A 23,893-nucleotide genomic window follows, 5' to 3' on the forward strand; every position below is an offset into this window, starting at 1 on the left:
GTTAGGTGCCTGTTTATTTTTAAAGTTATCGCAACTTGTAGTGTAATCTTAGTTTTAAGGTATGTTTGTTTTTATTTCTATATTTATTGCAGGGTACAACCCTCCATAAAAAATAAACACAATAATAATTTCATATTTTTACTGATGTATTTTTTTCTTTTAGGAGGAACCCCACCATTAAAAACAAACACAACAATAAAAACAAATATATATTTAGAACATGTTTAAAAGTATAATTGCAATTGCGGTTTAAATTGTTTTACTTTTACTGGTGTATTTTTTTGCTTTTAGTAATGAGCTCACCATTAAAAATAAACATATCAACAAAAACAAATATACACTTAGAGCCTATTTGAGAGTATGATTACGGTTGTGGTTTAAATTATTTTTTTGCTTTTAGTAGTAAACTTCACCACTAAAAACAAACACATTAGCAAAAACAAGCATACACTTAGAGCATGTTTAAAAGTATGATTACGATTTCGATTTAAATTGTCATACTTTTATTGTTGTGTATTTTGGCTTTTAATAATGAGCCCCATATCAGCAAAAAAATATATATACTTAAAGTTTGTTTGAAAGTACGGTTGTGGTTGCAGTAAATTATTTTTCACTTAAAAATAAATTAAAATATATTTTTTTATTTTATTTTTTTTTTGATATCATTATATCAAAATAATCTAAAAATATATAAAAAATTAATTTTAATTTTTTTTTTTAAGAAACAAGGTTCTCGAACACTTCTTTAGTTATAACCAGAAAATGTAGGTTGTTCTGCAGATGCAACCGACACTAGTTTTTGAGCTTATTTGGCAGTATAGTTGTGGTTGTTTTTCAAATAACTTTTTGTATCAAAATGCATACCAATGATTTTTTTATTTTTAAAAAATTATTTTTGACATCAGCACATTAAAATGATTTGAAAACACTAAAAACATATTAATTTGAAGTTAATAAAAAAATAAAAAAATTTAAATTTTTTTAAAAATATTTTTAAAACGGAGAAACAAACAATCTCTTTAACCATGTTAAGAGTTATAATTAAACAAAAACCACTATCATATAAAACACACAATATGACAGGAGACAAAACACTTTATTAATATATTGATGTGTCACTGACGTGCTGTCACCGTTGCCTACAGCATCAAAACCTTATCATCCCCCCCCCCCCCCCCCCCCCGAAGAATAAGCCTTCAATAATTTCTACAACCATCAACATCAACATAAATTAATAAATTCTTATCACAAATCAGGATAGATATTATCGTAAGAATAAAATTATTAATATATAATTATTAATTTTAAAATTTATAAAATTAATTAAGATATAATTTAGTTCACTCATATTAATCTAGAAAAAAAATTACTTATCAGAAATACCTTTGTAATTAAAAAAAAAAAAAAAAACAAAGAGTTTGTCCAGCGAAAGAGATACGTGCAGAGGATGGTTCTTTGCATCTAGACATGAGGTGGTCTTTTCCAGTCTACAATACTGTATTTTTTTAAGATATTTATTTTTATACATAAACGTCAGTCCAATTTATAAGTAGATTTATTCCTTGAATTATTATTCAGTTTTAAATCTTAAAAAACGTAATATACACACACAATACATTTATTAATAAAAGCCAAATCAAAGATATCCTAAAAGATGTGTTTGTAATCTATAGAAATATAAGCTCGATTAAAAAAAAAAAAAATTGCTAAAATAAAAAATATGATTTTAGCTATTTTTATACGGAAGGCAGCTAGGATTGTGAAGGGAGTGGCTTAATTTGGACATAAGAAAAGAATAAATTAATTTCAATTAAAAAACTATAAAATAAAAAAAAGGCAAGCATTTGACAAGGTGGCAATCACCTAAATCAGATAATTAACAATTATTTAGGGATTAATTTTTAAATCTACATCCTCTTTCCATAAATAAATTGATAATTTGAAAACTAAGTGATTTCTAGTTTTTCTCACATGAAAAAGGATAAGATTGTTTGACTAAGTAATATTAAAAAAAATAATTTTTATATATTAAAAAAAACATTTGAAAAATAATTTTAAATAATATTTTTAAAGTAATGATTGAATTTTAAAATATTTTTTATCACATCCAAACAATTTAAATGTTTATAATTAACCTTCATTGCCAAATAGGCTCGTAATCACACTTGAAATCAGCAATAAAAACCAACACAGAGGAACAGTCTCAGTGGCTCTCTCTTTCTTACTCAACCGCCACTGCATCTCCTTTTTTCTTGCATGTCTTTCTTGACAAATCCTAAGACATAAATATGGTTATCAGCAAACTCCTGCGATCCACTCTTAAAGCCCAGGTATCAAAAATCTTGGAACACTTATTTATGTTTTCCTGCAAAAAGCGTTGACCCTTTTGGTGTCTGTTCTTGATTCTTGAAAAAGTTTGTGAATTCAGTTTTCTTGGCTTTCTTTTCATGCATTCTTGAATTTTTTATTTTATTTTTACGTCTGCTTATGTAGTTTTCTTGAGTCATCATATAGTACTGTGTCTTGTTGATCCTTGTATTGTATAATCTTGATTCTTGAAAAAGTTTGTGAATTCTTGTTTCCTTGGATTATCTTTTCTTGCATTCTTGATTAGTTACAGTGACCCTTGGATTCTTGTTTTTAGATCATTCATGTTTTGATTTTTACACTAGCTTCTGTTGTTACTTCATCACCTTGTTTGGTTGAATCTACTGCCTTTTTAATGATGAGACTGAAATGACAGAACTTGAATATCCCATTAGGTTGCCACTTGCCAAATGAAGGAAATCATAATTAAGACTTCGTTGTTGTTTCTTGATACACCTATTTGTCTTAGCTGAGTACACTTTTAGTATTTTTAACAAGATCACTGACTATGTTACTCAAGGACCTCCATTTCTTTTCTTTTTCCTTTTCAAATTTTTGGGATATTTTGGTTGCTTTTCTTCTTGGAGGCTAGATTAGTGATTAGTAATGCGAAACTTCATGAAGATTTGTTGAGGGAGTTTTGCTCACATCTTGAATGGTTAGAATCAATTTGAATGAATTGTATTTTCCTTAGAAGGGATTTGTATTCATGGGGTGTAGTTTAATAGAAATTTGTTTTATAGAACTTTTGATGCAGCACTTGCTTATATATTTTGAAGGTTAAATTCCTTAATCTTTACTAGGTAGTTGAAGATAATGGAACCAATACCGAAATCAAATATCCATTATTATAGGATTACGAAGATGATTCGAAAACAATTTGGTAGTGCTACTGGTTGTGATTCTCTCTTCCTACCTTACCAATCACCCTGTTTCTCATGTTAAAATTGGTGAATAGGATGGTGTGTGGAGGTATGGAACAGAGTAGAGAAATTCGTGAGCAGTTAAAACACATACTGAATTATCTATTTGCTCTATAGTTTCACAGCTCATCATTCATGCTTTTTTATTGCTTACACTTTCTTAATACATTATTTTCAGCTCGGCTCTTGCATAAAAAATGGCACTGCCTCTGGAGGTTCACAGGAGCATCTTCTCCGGGCCCCTTTCCTGGCCAGGTTATATGGTACCGAGGCATCTTTGCAAAAGGAAGATTTAACTACCGAGGGCAACAGGTACTTAACGTCCCACATGCACACAACTCCTATGTGTGTGTGTCCGATGTGCTTCTACATGGTGTAGATGATGCAGACATCCCCTGATTTGTCCAGAACAATTGTGCTACTGCATTCAAATTCGCACTTGCTAGGAATACTGTTTAGTGGTGATTAGTTGCTAACAAATTTAGTTATTGCAGTTTTAAGGGGCATGATATGCTGGCACCTTTCACTGCTGGCTGGCAGAGTAATGATTTGGATCCCCTAGTCATAGAGAAGTCTGAAGTACGCAGCATATTTGTTATGCTAACAATCTAAGCTCAGTTTTTTTCCTTTGAATTACATAACTAACTTGAAGCTGCTGAATGATACAGGGTAGCTATGTCTATGACATCAATGGGAAGAAGTATCTTGATACTCTTGCTGGTCTTTGGTGCACATCCTTAGGTAAATGAAACAGCATACCCTAGTTGAGCAGAGACTTATTCGCCCCATTTTTCTCCACTGTGATGAATTCAAATTATCAGACCCCTGCACCTGGTTCATATCTTGTCAAGTTGTGGGATATGAGAATTTGATAATTCCAAGAACTAGACTTCCCTGAGCCATCTTGCATATTTAGGTTCCATTTTGTATATGTATTGAGACATCGGCTGTTTTCAGGGGGGAATGAACCACGGCTTGTGGCTGCTGCAACAGAACAGTTGAATAAATTGCCATTTTACCACTCCTTTTGGAATCGGACTACAAAACCTTCTTTGGTACTCCTATATTTCTGTCTTTCCTTTTCTATGTTGAAATAACTTCATTTTTTATATGAAATGCATTTTCATCTATGGACTTCTCACCAGTTAATTAACTTACATAATCTGTGAATGTCTTGCTTTCTGCCTCTCTAAAACAGAAGCACCGGTGTTCCTTCCATTACAAAATATTTGACCTGTTATCTTCTGAAAATGCTTTTCATTGGTTTTAATTAATCATTTTTATCTAACAGGATCTTGCAAAAGAACTCCTTGAAACTTTTACTGCAAGTAAAATGGCAAAAGCTTTCTTTACAAATAGTGGATCAGAAGCCAATGACACTCAGGTTTGCTTTTTGTCTATAAGCACTTATCTTTCACTTTTTATTATTTACATATATGCATTTTCGTTGATGTGTAGTTAAACAGTTGCTGTATGTCTTTGTGATTCACATGCAGAATGAGTGCAAAATATGAAATGAATATCTGATCAGCAAAGTTTTCATGAAAGATGAATAAATTTAAGTTAGAAATATACATGGATGTCAAAGCTATATCTTGCTTTGATATTCAATCCCTTATTTCAATGCTTGTTAATCAACAAATATCAATGATGATGATGGTTGCAAGAATACTGTTTTACTTGGTTTACATTTTATGTTTTCTTCCCTGAGTGAGGTGCGTGCTTGGTGTCTTGAATTACTTATTTGTAGGTGAAGCTGGTTTGGTATTATAACAATGCTCTTGGAAGACCAAATAAGAAGAAATTTATAGCTCGAGCAAAATCGTATGTGGACTGGTCAATTGATTATTTTGTCAATATTCTTGTTGGGAAGATTCCCAATTACTAATCATTATATTTGAATTTGGCAGGTACCATGGTTCAACCTTGATAGCAGCCAGTCTTTCTGGGTAAAGATAATTGATGAGAAGTTCTTAGATGAGAATCTTTGAGCTTAACATATGAAACTCATGTTTCATTAACCAATAAATTTATGTTACAGCCTTCCAGCTTTGCACCAAAAATTTGATCTTCCTGCACCATTTGTACGACACACTGACTGCCCACATTACTGGCGTTATCATCTCCCAGGTTGGCACTCTACCTGTCTTGCTGCTCAGATCCTTTGAATGACATTATTTGTACTAACATTCATGCTAATGCATGTTCCAGGTGAGACAGAGGAGGAATTCTCAACCAGACTAGCTATCAATTTGGAGAATCTTATCCTGAAAGAGGGACCAGAGACGGTAATTTGATCTTTAGATTGACTGTCTTCAATTGAAATAGAGGGATTAGTTATTTCTCATGTACTGTGCTTGCTCATTTCAGATTGCTGCATTTATTGCTGAGCCTGTCATGGGAGCAGGAGGCGTGATACCTCCACCAGCAACTTATTTTGATAAGGTGGGACTTTCTTAACCCAGTGCTGCAATTTGGTTGAAAATGCCATCTCCTGTGATGTTTCTAATTTAACATATTTTGGTAAGTCTTAAAAAATAGTGCTCACAAGTCATCATGCACTTCTGCTGACGTCTTAGTGTTGACATATTATGCAATGGAATGATAGTTTTTGCATTAACAAAATTGAGAGCCAGATAGCTCCTTCTTCATAATGATATAGGACCAGTGAGGTTTCTTCTTAGTCTAAGAGTTATAGTCGCATTATGTTTATAAATGTGGCATGCTGCTTTTGTTATCTCCCCCCACCCAAAAAAAAAACCTCACTCGTCTTATCAAGATATACAGCTGGTCCAACTGACACCTTTTTTGTCCTGCAGATTCAAGCAGTGGTGAAAAAGTATGACATTCTTTTTATTGCAGACGAGGTACATAATATCCATCCCTGTTACCAAGAATGTTACGTCTAAGCTCTATATCACTGGCAATTCAAGCTCTCTTTTTTTCTTTCTGTTTATTATAGGTAATTTGTGCATTTGGAAGGCTTGGGACAATGTATGGGAGCGACAAATTTAACATCAAACCAGACCTTGTAACAGTAGCAAAGGTAAGGTCAGAGAAAAAGTAATTGAATGATTTTCAAATTCTGAGATATTACTTGATCTCTCCTTGTTTGGCATTGGTTATCCAGGCCCTTTCCTCTGGTTACTTGCCAATAGGAGCTGTTATGGTGAGCCCTGAAGTTTCAGATGTGATTGACTCACAAAGCAGCAAACTTGGTATGTGGACACTATTCATCAATGATCAAGTTTTCTTCATGCTACAAAATGCTTCTCCTTTTTGTCATCTCCTAAATTCATCTGTTTCAGGTTCTTTCTCTCATGGATTCACTTATTCTGGTCACCCTGTAGCTTGTGCGGTTGCCATTGAAACGTTAAAGATATACAAGTGCGTCCTTTTCTGATATTCGTTAGATACACCACATAAGAATTCAAATAATTTGATTTCAAGCATGTATAACTTTCTAAGCATAGATGAACCAACCAGTTGATGATCATTATGCGTTGTCTTATATACCTTCTTCCTGTTAATATTGGCAATGTGAAATTGCAATGTAATTTCTTATTTATGGGCCATAATCATCTGTTTAAGTAGTTTGTTTGTCATTGAATTGCATTAGATGAGCTTATTCAGTGGTTGGCCATGTCTCATGATACAAGTGTTATAGCATTTATATTTAGGTCTAGGATTTAGCTAAACTTTTACTTGTTTGCAGGGAAAGAAACATTCTTGATCAAGTAAACAGAATTGCCCCAAAATTCCAAGATGGTGTAAAAGCCTTCTCCGACAGCCCTATCATAGGGGAGGTACATTTTATGTTTGAAATATTTAAGCTAATCTGGTAAATAAACAGGTTACCGGACCTTATAAAATCCTGTCACTTCAGATACGGGGAACTGGCTTAATTCTTGGTACCGAGTTCGTAGACAACAAGTCACCAAATGATCCATTCCCTCCTGAGTGGGGTAAGCTTCAACTCCCTTTTCAGTTTTCAGCTGCTCTTCAGATAATAATTTAGGGCATGTTTTCAGCATGTTTCTCCAAAAACAGTTTTCCGGATTTTACCAAAATGGGAGTTACCTTTATGCATGCATTACCATTACGAGTTTGGTAACCAGTTCTACTTGATTTTCATCATCTTTCACTCTTAATAATCCTTGAGTTGCAATGGCCTCTAGGAGTTGGCGCATATTTTGGAGCACAATGTGAGAAGGAAGGAATGTTGGTACGTGTCGCAGGGGACAACATAATGATGTCTCCACCATTTATCATGTCTCCTGAAGAGGTTGACGAGGTATATTTTTGTGTAGAAGAACCAAGATTCATACCATCCCTGCCTGCTTTTGCAAGTGCCGCATTTTATATTCAAAGTTATCTTCGTGCAATGGAACCACCCTTTATTAAATGAATAAATGTTTATCTTTACAGTTGATTAGCAAATATGGGAAAGCTCTGAAGGCTACTGAAGAGAGGGTAAAGGAATTGAAATCTCAGCAAAAGAAGCAGTAAACAACAGCTGCTAATAATGGAAATGTTGTAGGTTTCATGTAGAACAAATCTATTTGCTTCTGTGAATTGTGAGACATTTGGTATCCAATAAATGCGTGCTATTCCTGTTAACTATAACCAGAACTAATCAGGTATTTTATAAAACTGATCAGTATTTTACTGTAGCGTGAGCTTATTGTTTTGTACTGTAGATTATACTATTTGGTGAGAGTATGGTTAGACTGTAGCCTGCAAGCCCCAAGCGCCAGGCTGGAGGCATGCTCGCTGGGGCTGCGGATATCTGGAGCTTGGTTGCCAGGCTTGAGTGTTGGGTAGGCCACGCTCTCCTGGCCGTGCTCCAGGCTGCAGCCACCTGGTGTTTGGTTTGTCCAGCCTTGGGTAATGGGGGTAGACCCGCGTGCTTGGCTGCAACCCCGAGCGAGCCAGTCTGTAGCCTCGACCACCGAGTTTTGTTCTGACTAACCTTGGGTTTAGAGGCTCGCGCGAATGAATCAGTAGACCCTGCAGAGAAGAAAAATGAAAAAAAATATATAATAACAGTTATTATTATTATTATTAAAAATATTATTATTTCTTATAAATATTATTTTTTTATTGTAATTAAAAGTAATATATCGGCAGACCCTGCATAAAGAAAAAAAAAAAAATAATAATAACAATTTTCATTATTATTATTATTGTTAAAAATATTATTATTTATCAAATAAATAATAATAATAATAATATAATTAAAAGTAATATAATTAAAAATGTTATTTCCTATATTATAAATATTTTTTTTAATAGAATTAAAAATATTAAAAAATAGTATTATTTATATTCTAAATATTATTATTTTTAGTACAATTAAAAGTATTAATATTATAAATATATTATTATTTTTCCGTGATGCCCCACAATCCTAGGATCTGCAAACCCTTGAGGCAGGATCCATTTCTCTTAGGTCCTGACTTGGGACCCAAGAGCATTGGGTCCAAGAGGTAGGACCGAATGTTCTTGGATCTTGGGTTGTGTTATAAATATTATTATTTTATTATAATTCTATAATTTTTAGTATTAAAATAAAAAAAATATTATTATTTTGTTAGAAATATTATTATTTTTTTTATAATTCAAAGTATTTATATAAAAAATATTATTATTTGTGTTTTAAATATTATTATTTTTCTTATAATTCAATGTATTCATATCGAAAATATTAGTATTATTTTTATAATAATTCAAAGTCTTAATATCAAAAATATTATTATTTGTGTTATAAATATTTTTAGAATTTTTAATATAATTATTTGTGTTATAAATATTATTATATTTATTATAATTCTATATATTCGTATCAAAAATATTAAGCAATGGATTTTGGGTGGGTGTTATTATAAAATTATAATCAAAATGATTTTTTTTTTCTTGTTAAACAGCCGCAAATCTCATAAAGAAAAAAAGAAAAAAACTAACAGTATTTCTTTCACCTCAAAAACAATCTCAGTCAACTGAAGTCATTATACACTATCAAAAGCCACTTGAGCTGTGGCGGCACTAAAACTTGAGCTATGAAAACGGTGTGCTTTCTTCGATGATTACTCCCGATCTTTTAACCATTTTGAAATAATATTACTTTTTAGGTAATTAAGGGTTTGTCTTAGTGGTGAAAAAGTTATGCTCATTTCCTTAATTTTCTGAGTTTGGACTTTGGAACTGACATGAGGTAGTGTGCATTTAAGATCACGCATGATTTTTTTTTTAACTTTAATTAATGAGTAAATTGGTTTGTGAATAATCTTTATTGTCTAATAAAATTTTTTTGAGACTGCACAAACTATAGGACTTGGAGTACAGATGACATATTTTTATCATTTTGCTTCGCGAAATAATTGTATGCTGCTAATGCAACCAGGCTTATGGAAATTAAAAGGGTTTGAGAATATGTTACAAACAAACTATGTTAATAGCTTAATAGATGTTTTTATGTACCGATGAAATATACTTAGATTTAAAAAAAATATATCCAATCGTGTTAGACTAGAGTAGCGATTCAAAGTGGTTATAATAAAAGATTTCACAGTTGTATTGAGCTCAAGTTCTTACAAAAGGTTTCAGAGACCTAGTTCCATGAAGAAATTGCTTTTCTGGTCATATGCTATTTGGATCTATGAAATTAGGCTCGGAAGATCTTGTTTAAGCTAATGTTTTATTTTTCTTGATTTTTATGAATTTATTGTTGTGTTTCATATATTTTGTAATTTCTCTTTGTGCTTTCAAATTCTGATTTTGTTTTCTAGTAGATATAGGTTTTCAAGCCTATTTAAAAGACTTGTAAACCTCTTTGAGAGACTTATTTTCAGAGAATAAAACTGTGAATTTAGAGTTTGTATCTACAATTTTTTTTTACTCATAAAATTCGGTCTTTTTGTGATTGTTTGTTGTCTTTCTAGTTGCCGCTTGCATCAATTGTTTTATTATAATACAATTAAAGGTGTAACAATATTGCAGACAAAAGAACATAATAAAGATAATAAACATAAACGACACAAAATTATGTCAAATAGGATAACTATACAAAAACTCTAATTCAAAATTTAATTATTGAATAGTTTTTTCCAAGTATTTTGCCTCTTTAAAAGGTTTATAATTTCTTAAATAATCCTAAAAATCAACTTATACTAATTATAAAATTCAAAAATAAAGGAAAAGGCAGTAAAAGTCCTAAACATGTTATAAAATCTAAAAATAAAAAGGAAAATAACAAAACTAGCCCAAAAGCATATATAATTTTAAGGTTTTCCAGATCTTTGTTGGTTATAAAAGCATACGTTCATATAGAATTAGGCCTTTTGGAACCTCCTAGCAAAATTTTAGCATGAATCAATGATAAAATAAAAAATTATAGACCTTTATGTCAAACTGATCATTTTGCATGACCTATTCCTCTTCTTGGGCTTAATCATGTCCTATTGATCTAGAAATATCGCTATTAGGTTATCCACATAGTCTAATTATAGCAAATTCACAACTGACTTGTCATAACCACCTGCATTGAACTTATAAATCCTAAGGATTGTATGTGATTGAGTTAAGCAAACTACTTAAAAAACAATGGTTTGAGAGACTATGTTATGCGTGTTAGATGTAGGAATATTGGCTGTAATAAAGGTTGGAATTTTATGTTTTTTCCACAAAGAACTATCAATTGCTTTCTCAATATGTGGGATGCTTTAGGATTGTATAATAGCATCTAAAAAATCTCATATTTACACGAAGATCAAATTGACTTAGAGAGTACACCAACTAAAAGACAATGGACAAAATGTTGTGATATATAAATGCATCAATAAAAAAATCTTAAAAAAGGATTTGTTGAATGAAAATACTTATGTTGATATATGTACGAAGAATCCTATTTATGTTCCTTACCAAACTATCTTATTGACTCAATTTCTAGTTCTAGCAACATATATGAGTTTGCAGATGATAATAGTATGATTATGGATGTAATTAGAATAAATCATAATTATTCAGGATGAAGGTTCACGTAATATCTCTTTACATGAAAAAACAAATATAGATGCAATTAGTTTTTTTGAACTTTTAAAAGATTCCAATGAACTATTATGGGATGAGTGATAACTCACAACAAATTACCAGTCATTGCATGAGTGTTTATCATTAAGTCACATTATAGTTTGAGTGGGACCAATTATGATAGCATAATTGAATGGGTTAAAAACATGTTACTTGAAGGGAATAGACTAAAAGAGAATTTTTATGTTGCAAAATTCATGATGAAACCTCTTAGTCTATGATACCAAAAAATTGATATGTATTTAAAATTTTACATGCTATACTACGATGAATATGCAAATTTTATTGAGTGCAAAACCTATTAGCATGCTTTGTATAAAAACCTAATAATGGTAGAGGAAGGACATTTGTTGCACATAAAAAACTATCATATGTTGCAAATATTATCTATGTCTCCAAAAATTGATGAGCATATGACATATCATCATTCACATAATGTGGTGGATGGATTTATAATGCACCCTTCTGATGGTGAAGCATGAAAGTAATTTAATAGTGTGCATACTCAATTTTCAATGGAATTACGGAACAAACATCTTGGTTTGTGTACAGATGAATTTACACCATATTCTTGTTGGTCGATCATATTAACATTTTACAACTTTCCTTCAAGGATGTATATGAAGTTGAAATTCATCTTCTTGTTTGTGGTCATACCTAGTCCTTGCAGTCCAAGTAGAAATATAGATATTTATCTTCAACCGTTGATTGATGAGTTAAATTAATTATAGCTAGTCAAGGCGTTGACATATGATGTATCGAGAGAATATAATTTTTATATGGAGACAACAATGATGTGGACTATAAATAATTTTCTTGCGTTTTAGATGGTTTTAAGTTAGGGCACATATGAAAACTTATCTTGTTTATACTGTATGAATAATAATAAAGCCTTTACCTTAATGAATGATGGTAAAGTTTTTTTTTTCATTGCAATAGGAGGTTCTTATCAGGTCATCATCGATACAGAAATAACATAAAAGACTTTTTAAAAGGTAAAACTAAATGGAATGCTTCACTGTCGGTATTATCGTGTGAATAATTGTATGATGAATTGAAAGGTACCTTTTTTAGAGAATTTTTTTTTTTTGAAAAATTTTAGTGAAATTATAAACTATCTTTTTTAAAAAAGAATTATCATCAGTACTGCCTGATTTGAAGCACAACTAAACCTTGCATCATCCACAAACTTGGCCTATCCAAAAAAACATTTGAGGCTTAAAATGGACTTAATTACCATAACTTAATTTCCCTACTAATTGTTCTTGATATATTAATTTGTATTAATGATCCATAGATTTAAAGCTAATGGTAAAAAAAAAAAAAAATAGCAAAATACTGACACAGTATTATGTCAGTGTAAACACACTAATTCTATCGGTATAAAAAATCACTAATGGATTCACCAATGAAAAATCTTTTTATTTTTTAATTATTTTATTATGCTAGTTATTCTACTGGTATTTACTAACGAAAGTAATTTTTTCACTATTATAATCGGAAATTTCCAACCAAAATAGTCTATAGCTATAATCATTGGAAAATATCGATAGAAAATATTGCAAAGAACCATCTCAACCCAATAACTTAAGCTGTTAAGTAATATCCCACGATATAATTTATATTATTTTCTTATACACCCTCTTAAATGAAAGCTATTTGATTTTGAAACTTGCATAGGTTCACACCAACTTGTGCTTAATTGTTTTTATTAAATAAATGGGAATTGTGAGATTCGAACTCATGACCGCTTGGTTATCGAAGCTTTGATATCATGTTAAAGAACTTTCTCAACCCAATAGTTTAAGTTGTTAAGTAAAATCTTAAAATATGATTTATATTATTCTCTACCAAATATTTCGTAAATGATTTTGTTAGGATTAGGTTATTCTCTAGCAGTGAAAACCGTAATTAAGGAAAAATTAAGGTTTCCTGTGGTACTGAATGTATATTAATGATGTTGTTCTGGAAAAATCAGTGTGCCTAGCAGCTAGGATGGAATCTATGTTGCTTGTTTATGTGATTTGCTAGGCACTGATTTCTGTGACTAGGCAGCATACCTCGGTGCATGTAGTCATCTTGCACTTGAGTATTTTCTGTTAGGAAATTCAGTGCTTCAAAGATTGATTCAATCCTTGCCACAAACTAATTCTGGCAATTTGATCATCTTCTGGTGCCATGTCTAATCCATAGTTACCAGAAAACATGGAATGTTCGGATTACACTACAGGGTTTTTCCAGAGATAAACCTTTAGAACAAATTTATTAAAAAAACATTTTAATTTAAAATTTTAAATTATAACGTAAGGTTTATGATATGATTTATATAATAAAATGGTAAAATGATATGATTTATATAACAAAACAGTAAAATTTAAACTTATAATATTTTATCAATAAAGCTTTGATATACATCACTCAAAAAAACTATTTAAATTGAAAAATTTAAATTATTAAGTGAGATAAAAAAATATAATTTTACAATATTATATATTAGTTTGAAACTCTACAGGGTGCAAAAAGAGATTTTCTTGGTTCGCACAGGAGAAAGATCGAGCAGTAGGATCATAACTGTCTAAGATATCATAAATATATAATCCTCAATCCATAAGGCTGTCATGCATCTACTGAAGATTTTTTTCCCTACCCTACATGGATGGAATAAATAACCAAAAGGTAGAGCACAGTGCTCCCACAATTTTACTGCAGCTAAATTGTCTTCACAAATGTTTGTCAATTACTTTTTAGTGAAATAAGCAGCACTACAACTCACCCACTGTTTCCCACCATGTTACAGATATGGAAATCAAGCCCTAAGAAAGTGATGTATGATGCCCTAAACATCACTATGCTTGACGTTAAATAAGCTAGTCATGCAGTCTTTTTTTGGCTGCAAAAACCGTAGTCCAACCCAGATATCCAACAAAAGCACTGGCTTACACCCCAGCCCTTCACAGAAAGCAGTTCATCAACAACTGGTTTGCACTTAACAATCCGAGCTCAATCAAAATTCTCTCTGGAATCCCTGCCTCCATAAATGGCGTCTCTTATGGAACACTTCGAACCATCTTTCCGGCGCCATTTCTTATCAAATATTATCTTATTGAAAACCCATGCAAGATTCTCAACCAAGCAAAACCTCAAGTCCTAACATTAGCAGTGGCAGTGGCGGTAGCGGAACTGCTTCTGCTTCTGCTTCTGCTCCTGCTGCTGTGATTGCTGGGGCTAGTGCACCTCGAGCTTCAGGCTCCCAACGTGCTTTTCGAGGAGTTCGGCGAAGAAGTAGTGGAAAATGGGTGTCTGAGATTAGAGAGCCTAAGAAGCCTAATAGAATCTGGTTAGGCACATTTCCTAACCCTGAAATGGCCGCTGTTGCTTATGATGTGGCAGCGCTTGCGCTTAAGGGCCAAAATGCAGACCTTAACTTCCCAAACTCGGCTGCTTCTCTGCCTGTTCCTGCTTCCACTTCGCCACGTGATATTCAGGCGGCTGCAGCCTCTGCAGCTGCTGCTATTGGTGCTGCAAAGGATGCTTTAGGGATTCCGAATACGGGGGATACTAATGAAATGGAAAAAGAAATTAGGCCAACGGTCGATGATCAGTTTGTTGATGAGGATTTGATATTCGATATGCCTAATGTTCTTGTGAACATGGCAGAAGGGATGCTTCTTAGCCCTCCTCGCTTGGACATTGCTGGTGATGAGACCACAACCGCCTATGACAACACTGGAGACCAGAACCTTTGGAAATTCCCTTGAATCCATCCCTATATGAATATGATAAGAAACTATATTGAGTAATCTCCAAGTTAAATAATAAAAACAAAAAAAAAAATAAGTAAAAGTTAAGTCATGGTATCTTGTGTCCAAATTCTGGAGCTGATCAGATGTAAGATAAGTAAGTCGTATTGGCATGAGTGGCTTGTTCTCTTCATTGTTTTGTACAGGTTTCTTATTTCCTATATATGTTGGATTTGGAGTTTTCTGTTCTATTATCGCTTGATGATTTGATTCCATGAACTTTATTTCAATATACTTATGCTAAATCTTCATTGCTTTGTTCAATTTTCAAATCAAAAGAGTAAGCAAAGCAGCATTCCAATGGGTGGGTAAAGAAAAGCTAGCAAGTTGGCAGGTTTAGTCAATAAGAATGATTAAGAAGTTGATTTCTATATGCTTCTTATAGCAATATAAAATTTCTTTTTATCCTTTATATATTTTTTATGGAACGATTCCGAAACAATATTGGACAACAATCTCATCGATGACAAGAAGCCTATATGATATGTTTTGTGCTTCTAAAGTAATCATCGTTCTTTTAGCTAGCTACTTTTAGTCTAAAAACATAGTATTCGATTAAGGTCTGCTTTGTTTTTATAACAAGGAAAATAAACCCTTTTGCTATGAAACATTTGTGTAACCATTGGTTGACATGTCATGCTCAACAAGTTGGGGTAATGTCTAGGTAGATGGTGACACTTCAGCTTCCGAGGATAATTGTCTCCTACTCATGCAAGGTTTATATCTCTCAGTGTATCCACCAATGTCAGCTTCCCATTAGATCAAATTTAGTTTTATCCTGTCAGAAAGCAAATGAGCCACAGATTGAGTAATGTTTCTATCTAATTGTACAAGCATGGTACAAATGATCTACCAAAGAAAAGGGCTATAAATGAGCACTGAAAGACATGCTAGAAAAAGGGTTGGAACAAAGATAAGGTTTATTCTAGTGATAGAATACCTCGAGACTCAACTCGAGCTCTTATGGTTCAAGCAGAAGGCCCCTTAGACAGGATGGAAGAGATAGGATCATGCTGAAAATTGTGCTTGCGGTAAGAACCGGCAACAGAATAAATATCCAAGAATGCTGAGAAAGGGGCTGTGTTAGAAGATCATGGTAGTTCAAGAGGTAGTTTAGAGGTTTTAGTAATTAGAAATTGAAATGACAGTAGTTTGATAATTAAGGTTTTTAGCTGTATAGTAGTTTAATAAAAAAAAAAAAAAAGGACTTAGTTTTTATAGTTTAGAAATGATATACAAAGCAAAATTCTTATTGATAGAAGAAATAATGCAAGGAGGAAAGTTTTAGGACAAAGATTTTAAGCTTAGCATTGTTTTTTGCTTGCTTTACAAATGATGGTTACTTTGCTATTTATAGCCTTTTTAACCAACCTAAGACCATGCTGGAAATTTAGCACACTAGAAAATTCTAGAGCTCTTTAATTATGGATAAATAATATTCTTTCTTTTATAGAATTTTCCTAACTTAGTTTAGAACTAACTTGTAGGTTTTTGTATTTTCTAGAATTTAATTTTCTTTAAGTGCGTTGATAATTTAACAGGCTGGTAAGTCTAGGGCAATCAACTGATTGAATAGCTCAAAGTCGTTATCTTGGTAGAATTGAAGCATGGAAGCACGTACCCTTTTGATCATATGAATAGATACTTCTGTTTTCATCTGGGAAAGCACCGAAGGCCGCTACTCTGGAGAGGGCAAGGACCTAATGTCTCAGCAGAAGAAGCAGTCGAAGAACGGTTTCTCGGTTTGTGAGTGCCATCCTCGGCGAGGTGCCACGCTAGTTTTCTCGATCTATATCGTTCCAAATATTTGATCGGAAGTCTTTTGTTCCCGTCCTGGACATGGCTCCGAGATCTTTTGATGAATGATTACATGTTTTCATTTGATCAAAAGCAGTAGGAGCTGAGCCCTCTTACAAATTAAGCTAGATATCATGGTGATGGGGACGATTAGCTGGTGATCATCTTTGCCCTCATCAGCTTCTCCACATAAAATTAAGACAGTGGTCATACTTCCCACATAGATTTGCCTTACTTTGGTAGCCGGTCTGTTCAAGATTGCTAAACGGATGTAGAAGAGGTCCCCAAACAAGTTTATGCCAGTCAACTTGAGTCCTTTTACTCCCACTTAACTCCCAATCACCAGTTGAGAAAAATTTTCCATGTGGACCGAGCTTACAGAACACTTCATTTCGAAGCTGCAGTACTATTAGAATATAAAGTGTTTGTTTTTATGTTTTTTAAAAAATTAATTATTTTTAATTATTTTATTTTAAATTAATTATTTTTTAATGTGTTGGTGTTAAAAATAATTTTTTTAAAATATATATTATTTTGATTCATTTATTTACAAGTAAAAAAAAACTTTAAATTAAAAATAATTATTATCATACTTTTAAATATTTTTTTTTTTATCTTAAATCAGTGTATCTTATCCTAATTGTATTTTCGAATATCATTTTGAGAAGATATTGACAAATCAAAAACTAGATTAATTAAAATCGAAAGAAAAACAGCAAGACAGGACAAAAAAAAAAAAAAAAAAGAGAAGGAGTTGAGAAACCTTAGACACCGTTTAAACAAAATCAATATTTAAAATATAGGCTGAGTGTAAATAAAAGACTATTTAACTATTTAAACGGTTTTTTTTTATGTATGGTTAGACAAAAAAATAAAAAGTTATCATCGTACCAAACTGTCATTTGCTTGATCCTTTTCCTTGTGCGATCAATTCTTGTCTTCTTTTTCAGCCTTTCTTCGTGCTCTCCCTTTCCTTGACTTATAGCAAGTTTCACAGTGTGTTTTAAAAATATTATTTTATTTTAAATTAATATATTTTTAATATTTTTAAATTATTTTAATATATTAATTTTAAAAATAAAAAAATATTATTGATATATTTTTCTAAATAAAAAAACACTTTTAAAAATAATCATAACCCATTTTAAGAGATACCTCTCTAAGCTCAGAAAAGCTTACGGCGGCGGCGGCGGCATCAGCAGCTACAGTTCCTAGTATGGGAAGTGCTGTTTGCATTCTTGCATCCATTTCTTGTCCTGATTTTTTTATTGCAGGAGGGGAAGTGCTCTTTAGTCTTTAGCAGTCAACAGAAAAGGTCAGTCAACTGTCAACATCTATCCATGAAGATCGATCATGCTTTGAAGCCTTGAGAGGTACTGCTTGGTCAAGCTAAATTGGCCCATTTTAGCCAGTTTAAAACCCACAAGTTCTATGAGTCTGCCGACGACAAGCCCAGTCTTGTATTCTGCCACAGTCCATTTTCAGAGAAGATGAGATTTTGAGCTAGAAGCCATTTTGCCACTTTGCCATCAAGGCTGTGTAATCAATTGAATTAAGACATTCGGCCATTAAGGTGTTCTAATAATATATTAGGGTGTTTTTGAGAATGTGGTGATCCAATTTTCAATTGAAAGTTATGATTTTTTTATTTTAAGTTATTGGTCCAGCATGAACATGATTTTTATTGAGTTTAACTACAAGCTTGTTATATTTTTTGCATGATCCATCAATTTTCAATTGGATTTGTTTCTGTCAGGCAATCATATTGATTCGGTGTATTAAAACAAGAGTTAATAAACTCTTAATGATAATCTTATAGCTTGAAGCAAAAGATTGACTAGATCAATCAGTCATTACTCAATAATCAAAAGATTAAAAGAAAAGAGAGAGAGAGATGAGTAATCTCTTCATTGTTAAGAAAGCAAAGCCAGGAGATGAGAACATTATTCGGTATTTTATTTTACTTCAATTTAATTTTCTTCAAGGCACTCATTCAAATTGGTGGGCATATCCATCCAAATTTGGGGTGGCAATGGAACCCCACAAAACCGTGGCAAAATCAATCTTTGGCCACTCTGTCACACTCTTGGAAGATTGAAAAAGTGTGTCAAATATATACAACTTTTTTCTCAAGCCGCCAATTTAGTCTCATACTTGAAAGAAATTTAGGAAAGTGACTCCTTTTAAAAAAAATAAAATAAAAATTAGGTGCTATGCTTTGAATTTTGAAAACTACCGGTCAAAGCCTTGATAGGCCGGCCGGCCGGCCATGAATATATATATATATATATATATATATATATATATATGCACTGTATAGTTCAAACGGTATAAGACCAAGAAAGTTTCAAGATCGACCGGTAGCGAAATTAACCAGAAAATTCAGCATTTTTACACCATTAATAAATTAAAGATAGAGTATCAAACTCTTCTTGCACAAATGATAATTAAAAAAAAAAAAACTACTAGAAACAATTTTTCAAGGGGCATGTTAATTTCTTGTAGAACTTTCGGACTTCTACTTATTTAGCTATTTCTAGTTAGAAATTGTCTTAACGACCACTGATTACATGTTAAAAAAATGATTAAATTAGATATCAATTGAATTTAATTTAACATTGTTTTCTAAGTTTCAAATATTACAAGAAGTTGATTACTAGGAAAAAAAAAATTGAATGCTTTATTTTGTAATGACGTTGGTATGAAATTATAGAGATACAACTAAAAAAGATGAGCTCGGTTTTAATATTTGAAACGCAATGAAATCAATTTTTTATATCTATAATAAACAACTTATTGTCTATGTATTTTTATTTTTATTTTTTTTTCAAAAAAAGACCCTTATCAAAAAAAAATTATAAAAACTACCCCAAGCACGCAGGTCTCCCTCAAGCTCACGTATCAAGGCTTTTTTTTATTAGCCATTTGGTTTTTTTTTTTTTTTTTCTAATTTTATCTTTTAAAATTGAGTTTTTATTGAATTTTATCATTTAATATTGAGATGATTATGTGAATTAATTTTTCTATTTTTTTCATATGATAAAATAAAATAACTAATTCAACCTAGTGAAGTTCATAACTAAGGTCGTGAGTTTAATTAGGATGAACCTGACCTTGTTTTTCTTTGATTTTTTTTTAGGAACTACTCGGTCAACAAGATCATATCAGAATAACTCTTATACAATTTTAATTTAAAAACCTGGCTAGACAAAGAGTCAAGTCGAGATTTTTCAAGTTTGAATTGTTTATACCAAGTTTAATATCAATGCTGAAAGTTTATGAGGGTCTAGATATTATTTTTTCACATTCCAAAAAATTTGGGTTCAACCCTCAATTAAAGCAAATCCTAATATACAAATTATATATTAATACAACAAGATTCTCTAGGAAAAAGTTGTAAAACATTTAAATATACAAAAAATCTATAAATAATACAAAAACAATCAATAAATTAACCTAAAACATAAATGAGTTATAAAAAAATAAATAGATTTTCTTATTTGGTGCAATGAAGCTTAACAAAAAATTGAACCAATAAAATGATGCAAAAACTATTGATAAATATAGGTCGACGCTAGCAGTTAAGGGTGGTCAAATTTGTAAGAAAATGAGGGGTTGTTTCTTTCTTCTTCTTCTTTTTTTTTGTAGAAGAGAGAATTGAGGAGAAGAGAGAATTGTCGGGTTTTAATTTATTTAAATTTGCTTATGAAATGTCCATTCGCAATTCTGTCAAAAAATACTAGTGTGTTAAATTTACAAAGAAAATTTTATTATTTTTTTATCTTCTCTATTATTTTAGAAATTATCAATGAAACATATTATGTTTTTATTTGCATCAGTAGTTATTATTGATGAAATTTTATCATTGTTATTTTCATAAAAAATTATCAATGAAATATCCTTTATTGATTTTTTTTCATCGCTATTTATCAAATGTTTTTGTAGAGACAAGCGAGAAACTAGTTATCAACTAAACATCCTGTGAAAAGAAAACCATGCATAATCATGACCATTTATTTCATTTGTTTGATGGCCTCCGACTATAAAAGTTCTAGGTCAGCAATATAAACAAGAAAGACTCATTAAAGTTGAGAAGTTAAACTTGAGTAGGACAGAAGTTTACAGATCAATTAAACAAACCTATTGAATTAAACCATTAAACATGCTAGGGCTTCATGTAAATGGGTACATGGTGGAAGAAAGGAAGTCTCCGTCACAAAACATTGGTTTTAAACATTAAAAAAAAAAAAAAAAAACTTTGGCTCGCTAAATATTTCGTGCAGGAGACTAATTTCGTTCTTGATCAATCAAAATCAATTTATTATTATTATAACTTCAAGGAATGAATCTGATGCATGATTAAAAGAATTATCTCTTTCTTGATTTTTTGGATTCAAATCTTGAGGTTAGCATTGAAATTTTTTTGAACTCTTTTGAATATTTTAAACTCATGATATGAATTTGTACTTTTTAAGATCGTTCAGAAGAGAGATTTAAAATCTTAATAGACAAACAAGCTAATCCAAGAATATCAAATTATTTCATATCCGAATTAGTATATTTTTGAGAAATTTTCTTCTTTTAGCACTAGAGTAGTCCCATACGATTATTTCTTCTTGTTAACCAGAGAGATTAGGGAATTAAATCACAATGATTTAGTTAAATTTGTAATAATAGATGATTCTGAATAAGCAGATATATATTTATTATAATTAAACGAGGATTTATTCTAATCAAATCATATAGAAAGTGTAACATATATATTTATATACCATTGGGATATGTCTAGTTTCAGAAGCAAATCTGGTTATGCCAGATTATAATAATATATCAAAATGATCATAATTTTTTATCCAATTATTGTATTGTGCTCAAATTTTTATATTTATAAAATCATTACTTTAACTGTTAAATCTTTAGATTTTTAAAATATCACATTGAAGCCCTGATTTTGATAGTTTTATAATTTTTCTTATTATTTCGAATTTCATGCTTCTTTTGTATTTTTAGATTTTTTTTATTTTGTTTTCTAGGGTTTCTAATTTATTCAAGATTTTGTAAACTTTTTAAAGAGCAGGAACTTGGGGATTTTTATTATAGAAAAAATAAAATTTATAAACTCGATGTTCTCACAGTCTTTTTTCTCATTAAAATTCATGTAAGCTTTATTTATTTGTTGTTGTTTTAACTTACTCCTGTATCACTTGAATTTAGGGATGAAGAGCAGTTACACAAAACACTTGTGCATGTCCACCAACTAGTTAGTTAATTAGGAATTAAGGCATAAAAATATTTCTCCAAAAATAAAAATAGAAAGAAAGAAAGAAGGTATAAAAAGGATGTTATTATTTAAAAGGAAATAGCAAGTGTCATATTCGGCCGAAGAAAAGACACGGTCGTCATGACGCCTAGAAGGGCGGTGCGGTCGGTCGAGTAGGGCTGCCACTTTGGGACCAAAAAGCCAAAACATTTTTCTTTGTTGATAAATGGCCAATTGCACCTCCTTTGTATTTCTAACCTAAGAAAATGTCTTTTCATTTTGTCCACTAATAGTCTATAATTTTGTAATGCCAAGACAATCAATTTCTCCTAGTTTGCAGGAAAAAAAAAGAAAAAAAAAAGGAAAACTTAGGATTTTGACATAAAAAAACTCTTTACAAATGAAAAGATATCAAAAGAAACTTCTTTCTTTCTAAATAAATTCTTCTAAATCTATATGTAAACGCTGATTTATTAAAAATATATTAGAAAAATACTTTTTGTTTGGGAGTGGGTTACTGTTATTTTTTAAAGTGATTTTTCGTACCGAAATATATTAAAATATTTTTTTTTTATTTTTTTAAATTTATTTTTGAGGTCAATGTATCAAAAAGATTCAAAATATATATAAAAAAAAATAAATTTATTGAAAACACAAGTTGACTTGTATTTCCAAACGCAGTCTAAGACTTGTTGATTGATGGACGGCATATAACCAAGAGAGTAATTATATATATATATATATATATATATATATATATATATTGATTGATTAATAACAAATACATGCCCTTCTTGAATGAATATATAAATTCGTGTAAGATATGAAAGATGAGTTTGAGTGTACCAAAGTTAATTTAAATGGTTTGGGTATCGTTTGTAAAGATAATGGTGATATTGTTCATTGCTTCTAAACTAAAAGACGATTGCTTGATCAAGAAGAAAACTAAAAATAGATGTAATTAATGCACATAGATGTTTGATGATGCATCTTCTAATATAACCACTTACTCTTATCATTTTCTAGATGCCTTTTTATATGGCAATTGAATCTCATTATTCTAGTATTTATGATCCTTCAGTATCCATTAACGATGCTATATATTTTATTTTCTTCCTTTGCTACTATTTTTTTTATAATAATAAGATTCTCAAAATTAATCTTCATTAATGTCGAAACTAAATAAAAATACTTAAAAAAATATTTATAATTTACCAATATATATAAAAATCAAGGGGCAAAAATTTAATTTTTCTTCGGAAGTGTTTGTTTTTATTGTTAAACCCCCTTTTCAAAATATTTTTTAAACTACTTTTTATTTAAAAGATATGTTATCAATTGATGTTTTTTAGATTTTTTTATGATTTTAATATGTTGATATAAAAAATAAAAAATATTATTTTAATATATTTTTAATTGAAAAGAATTATTAAATTTATTTTTTATATATTTTAAAATAATGATGTAAAAAATATAAAATATAAAAAAAAATTATTAAATATATTTTCAATTTAAGAATATTTTTAAAACTCAATCTGCAGCCAAACCGGCAGCGTTCCGACCCAACCATTGTCCTATTGGCTGTTAAAACTGCAAGGACTGGCCCCACCAACCACTCCCAGGTGGACTCCACTTCTTCCTCTCTCCTTTATATACTT

General features: G+C 31.0%; 2 protein-coding genes across 2 annotated transcripts; both read left to right on the plus strand.

Moving 5' to 3' along the window:
• Positions 1-2,154: 2,154 nt before the first annotated feature.
• LOC118037280 (gamma aminobutyrate transaminase 3, chloroplastic) lies at positions 2,155-7,963 on the plus strand. Its single transcript, XM_035043211.2, has 19 exons — positions 2,155-2,330; positions 3,469-3,602; positions 3,785-3,869; positions 3,959-4,031; positions 4,248-4,345; positions 4,582-4,674; positions 5,041-5,114; positions 5,201-5,239; positions 5,332-5,420; positions 5,502-5,578; positions 5,661-5,735; positions 6,110-6,157; positions 6,253-6,336; positions 6,421-6,508; positions 6,599-6,677; positions 7,006-7,096; positions 7,177-7,255; positions 7,469-7,584; positions 7,719-7,963. Exons 1-19 carry the CDS (start codon positions 2,289-2,291, stop codon positions 7,797-7,799), a joined length of 1,545 nt encoding a protein of 514 aa, XP_034899102.1. The 5' UTR covers positions 2,155-2,288; the 3' UTR covers positions 7,800-7,963.
• Positions 7,964-13,897: 5,934 nt separating this feature from the next.
• LOC118037281 (ethylene-responsive transcription factor ERF024) lies at positions 13,898-15,509 on the plus strand. The gene is made up of 2 exons (XM_035043212.2): positions 13,898-14,054; positions 14,176-15,509. The coding sequence occupies exon 2, from the start codon at positions 14,492-14,494 to the stop codon at positions 15,134-15,136; it is 645 nt and encodes a 214-aa protein (XP_034899103.1). The 5' UTR covers positions 13,898-14,054; positions 14,176-14,491; the 3' UTR covers positions 15,137-15,509.
• The last annotated feature ends 8,384 nt before the right edge of the window (positions 15,510-23,893 follow it).

Source organism: Populus alba, chromosome 16, assembly GCF_005239225.2.
Source record: "Populus alba chromosome 16, ASM523922v2, whole genome shotgun sequence".
Lineage (NCBI taxonomy): Eukaryota > Viridiplantae > Streptophyta > Magnoliopsida > Malpighiales > Salicaceae > Populus > Populus alba.

What these genes read in the sequence shown, in the direction of transcription:
- LOC118037281 (XM_035043212.2), top strand. Translation starts at nt 14,492, where the DNA reads ATGCAAGATTCTCAACCAAGCAAAACCTCAAGTCCTAACATTAGCAGT.
- LOC118037280 (XM_035043211.2), top strand. Translation starts at nt 2,289, where the DNA reads ATGGTTATCAGCAAACTCCTGCGATCCACTCTTAAAGCCCAG. An exon ending in TCTTTGGTGCACATCCTTAG is followed by an intron (nt 4,032 to 4,247) that starts GTAAATGAAACA and finishes GGCTGTTTTCAG; the next exon opens with GGGGGAATGAACCACGGCTT. An exon ending in GGACTACAAAACCTTCTTTG is followed by an intron (nt 4,346 to 4,581) that starts GTACTCCTATAT and finishes TTTATCTAACAG; the next exon opens with GATCTTGCAAAAGAACTCCT.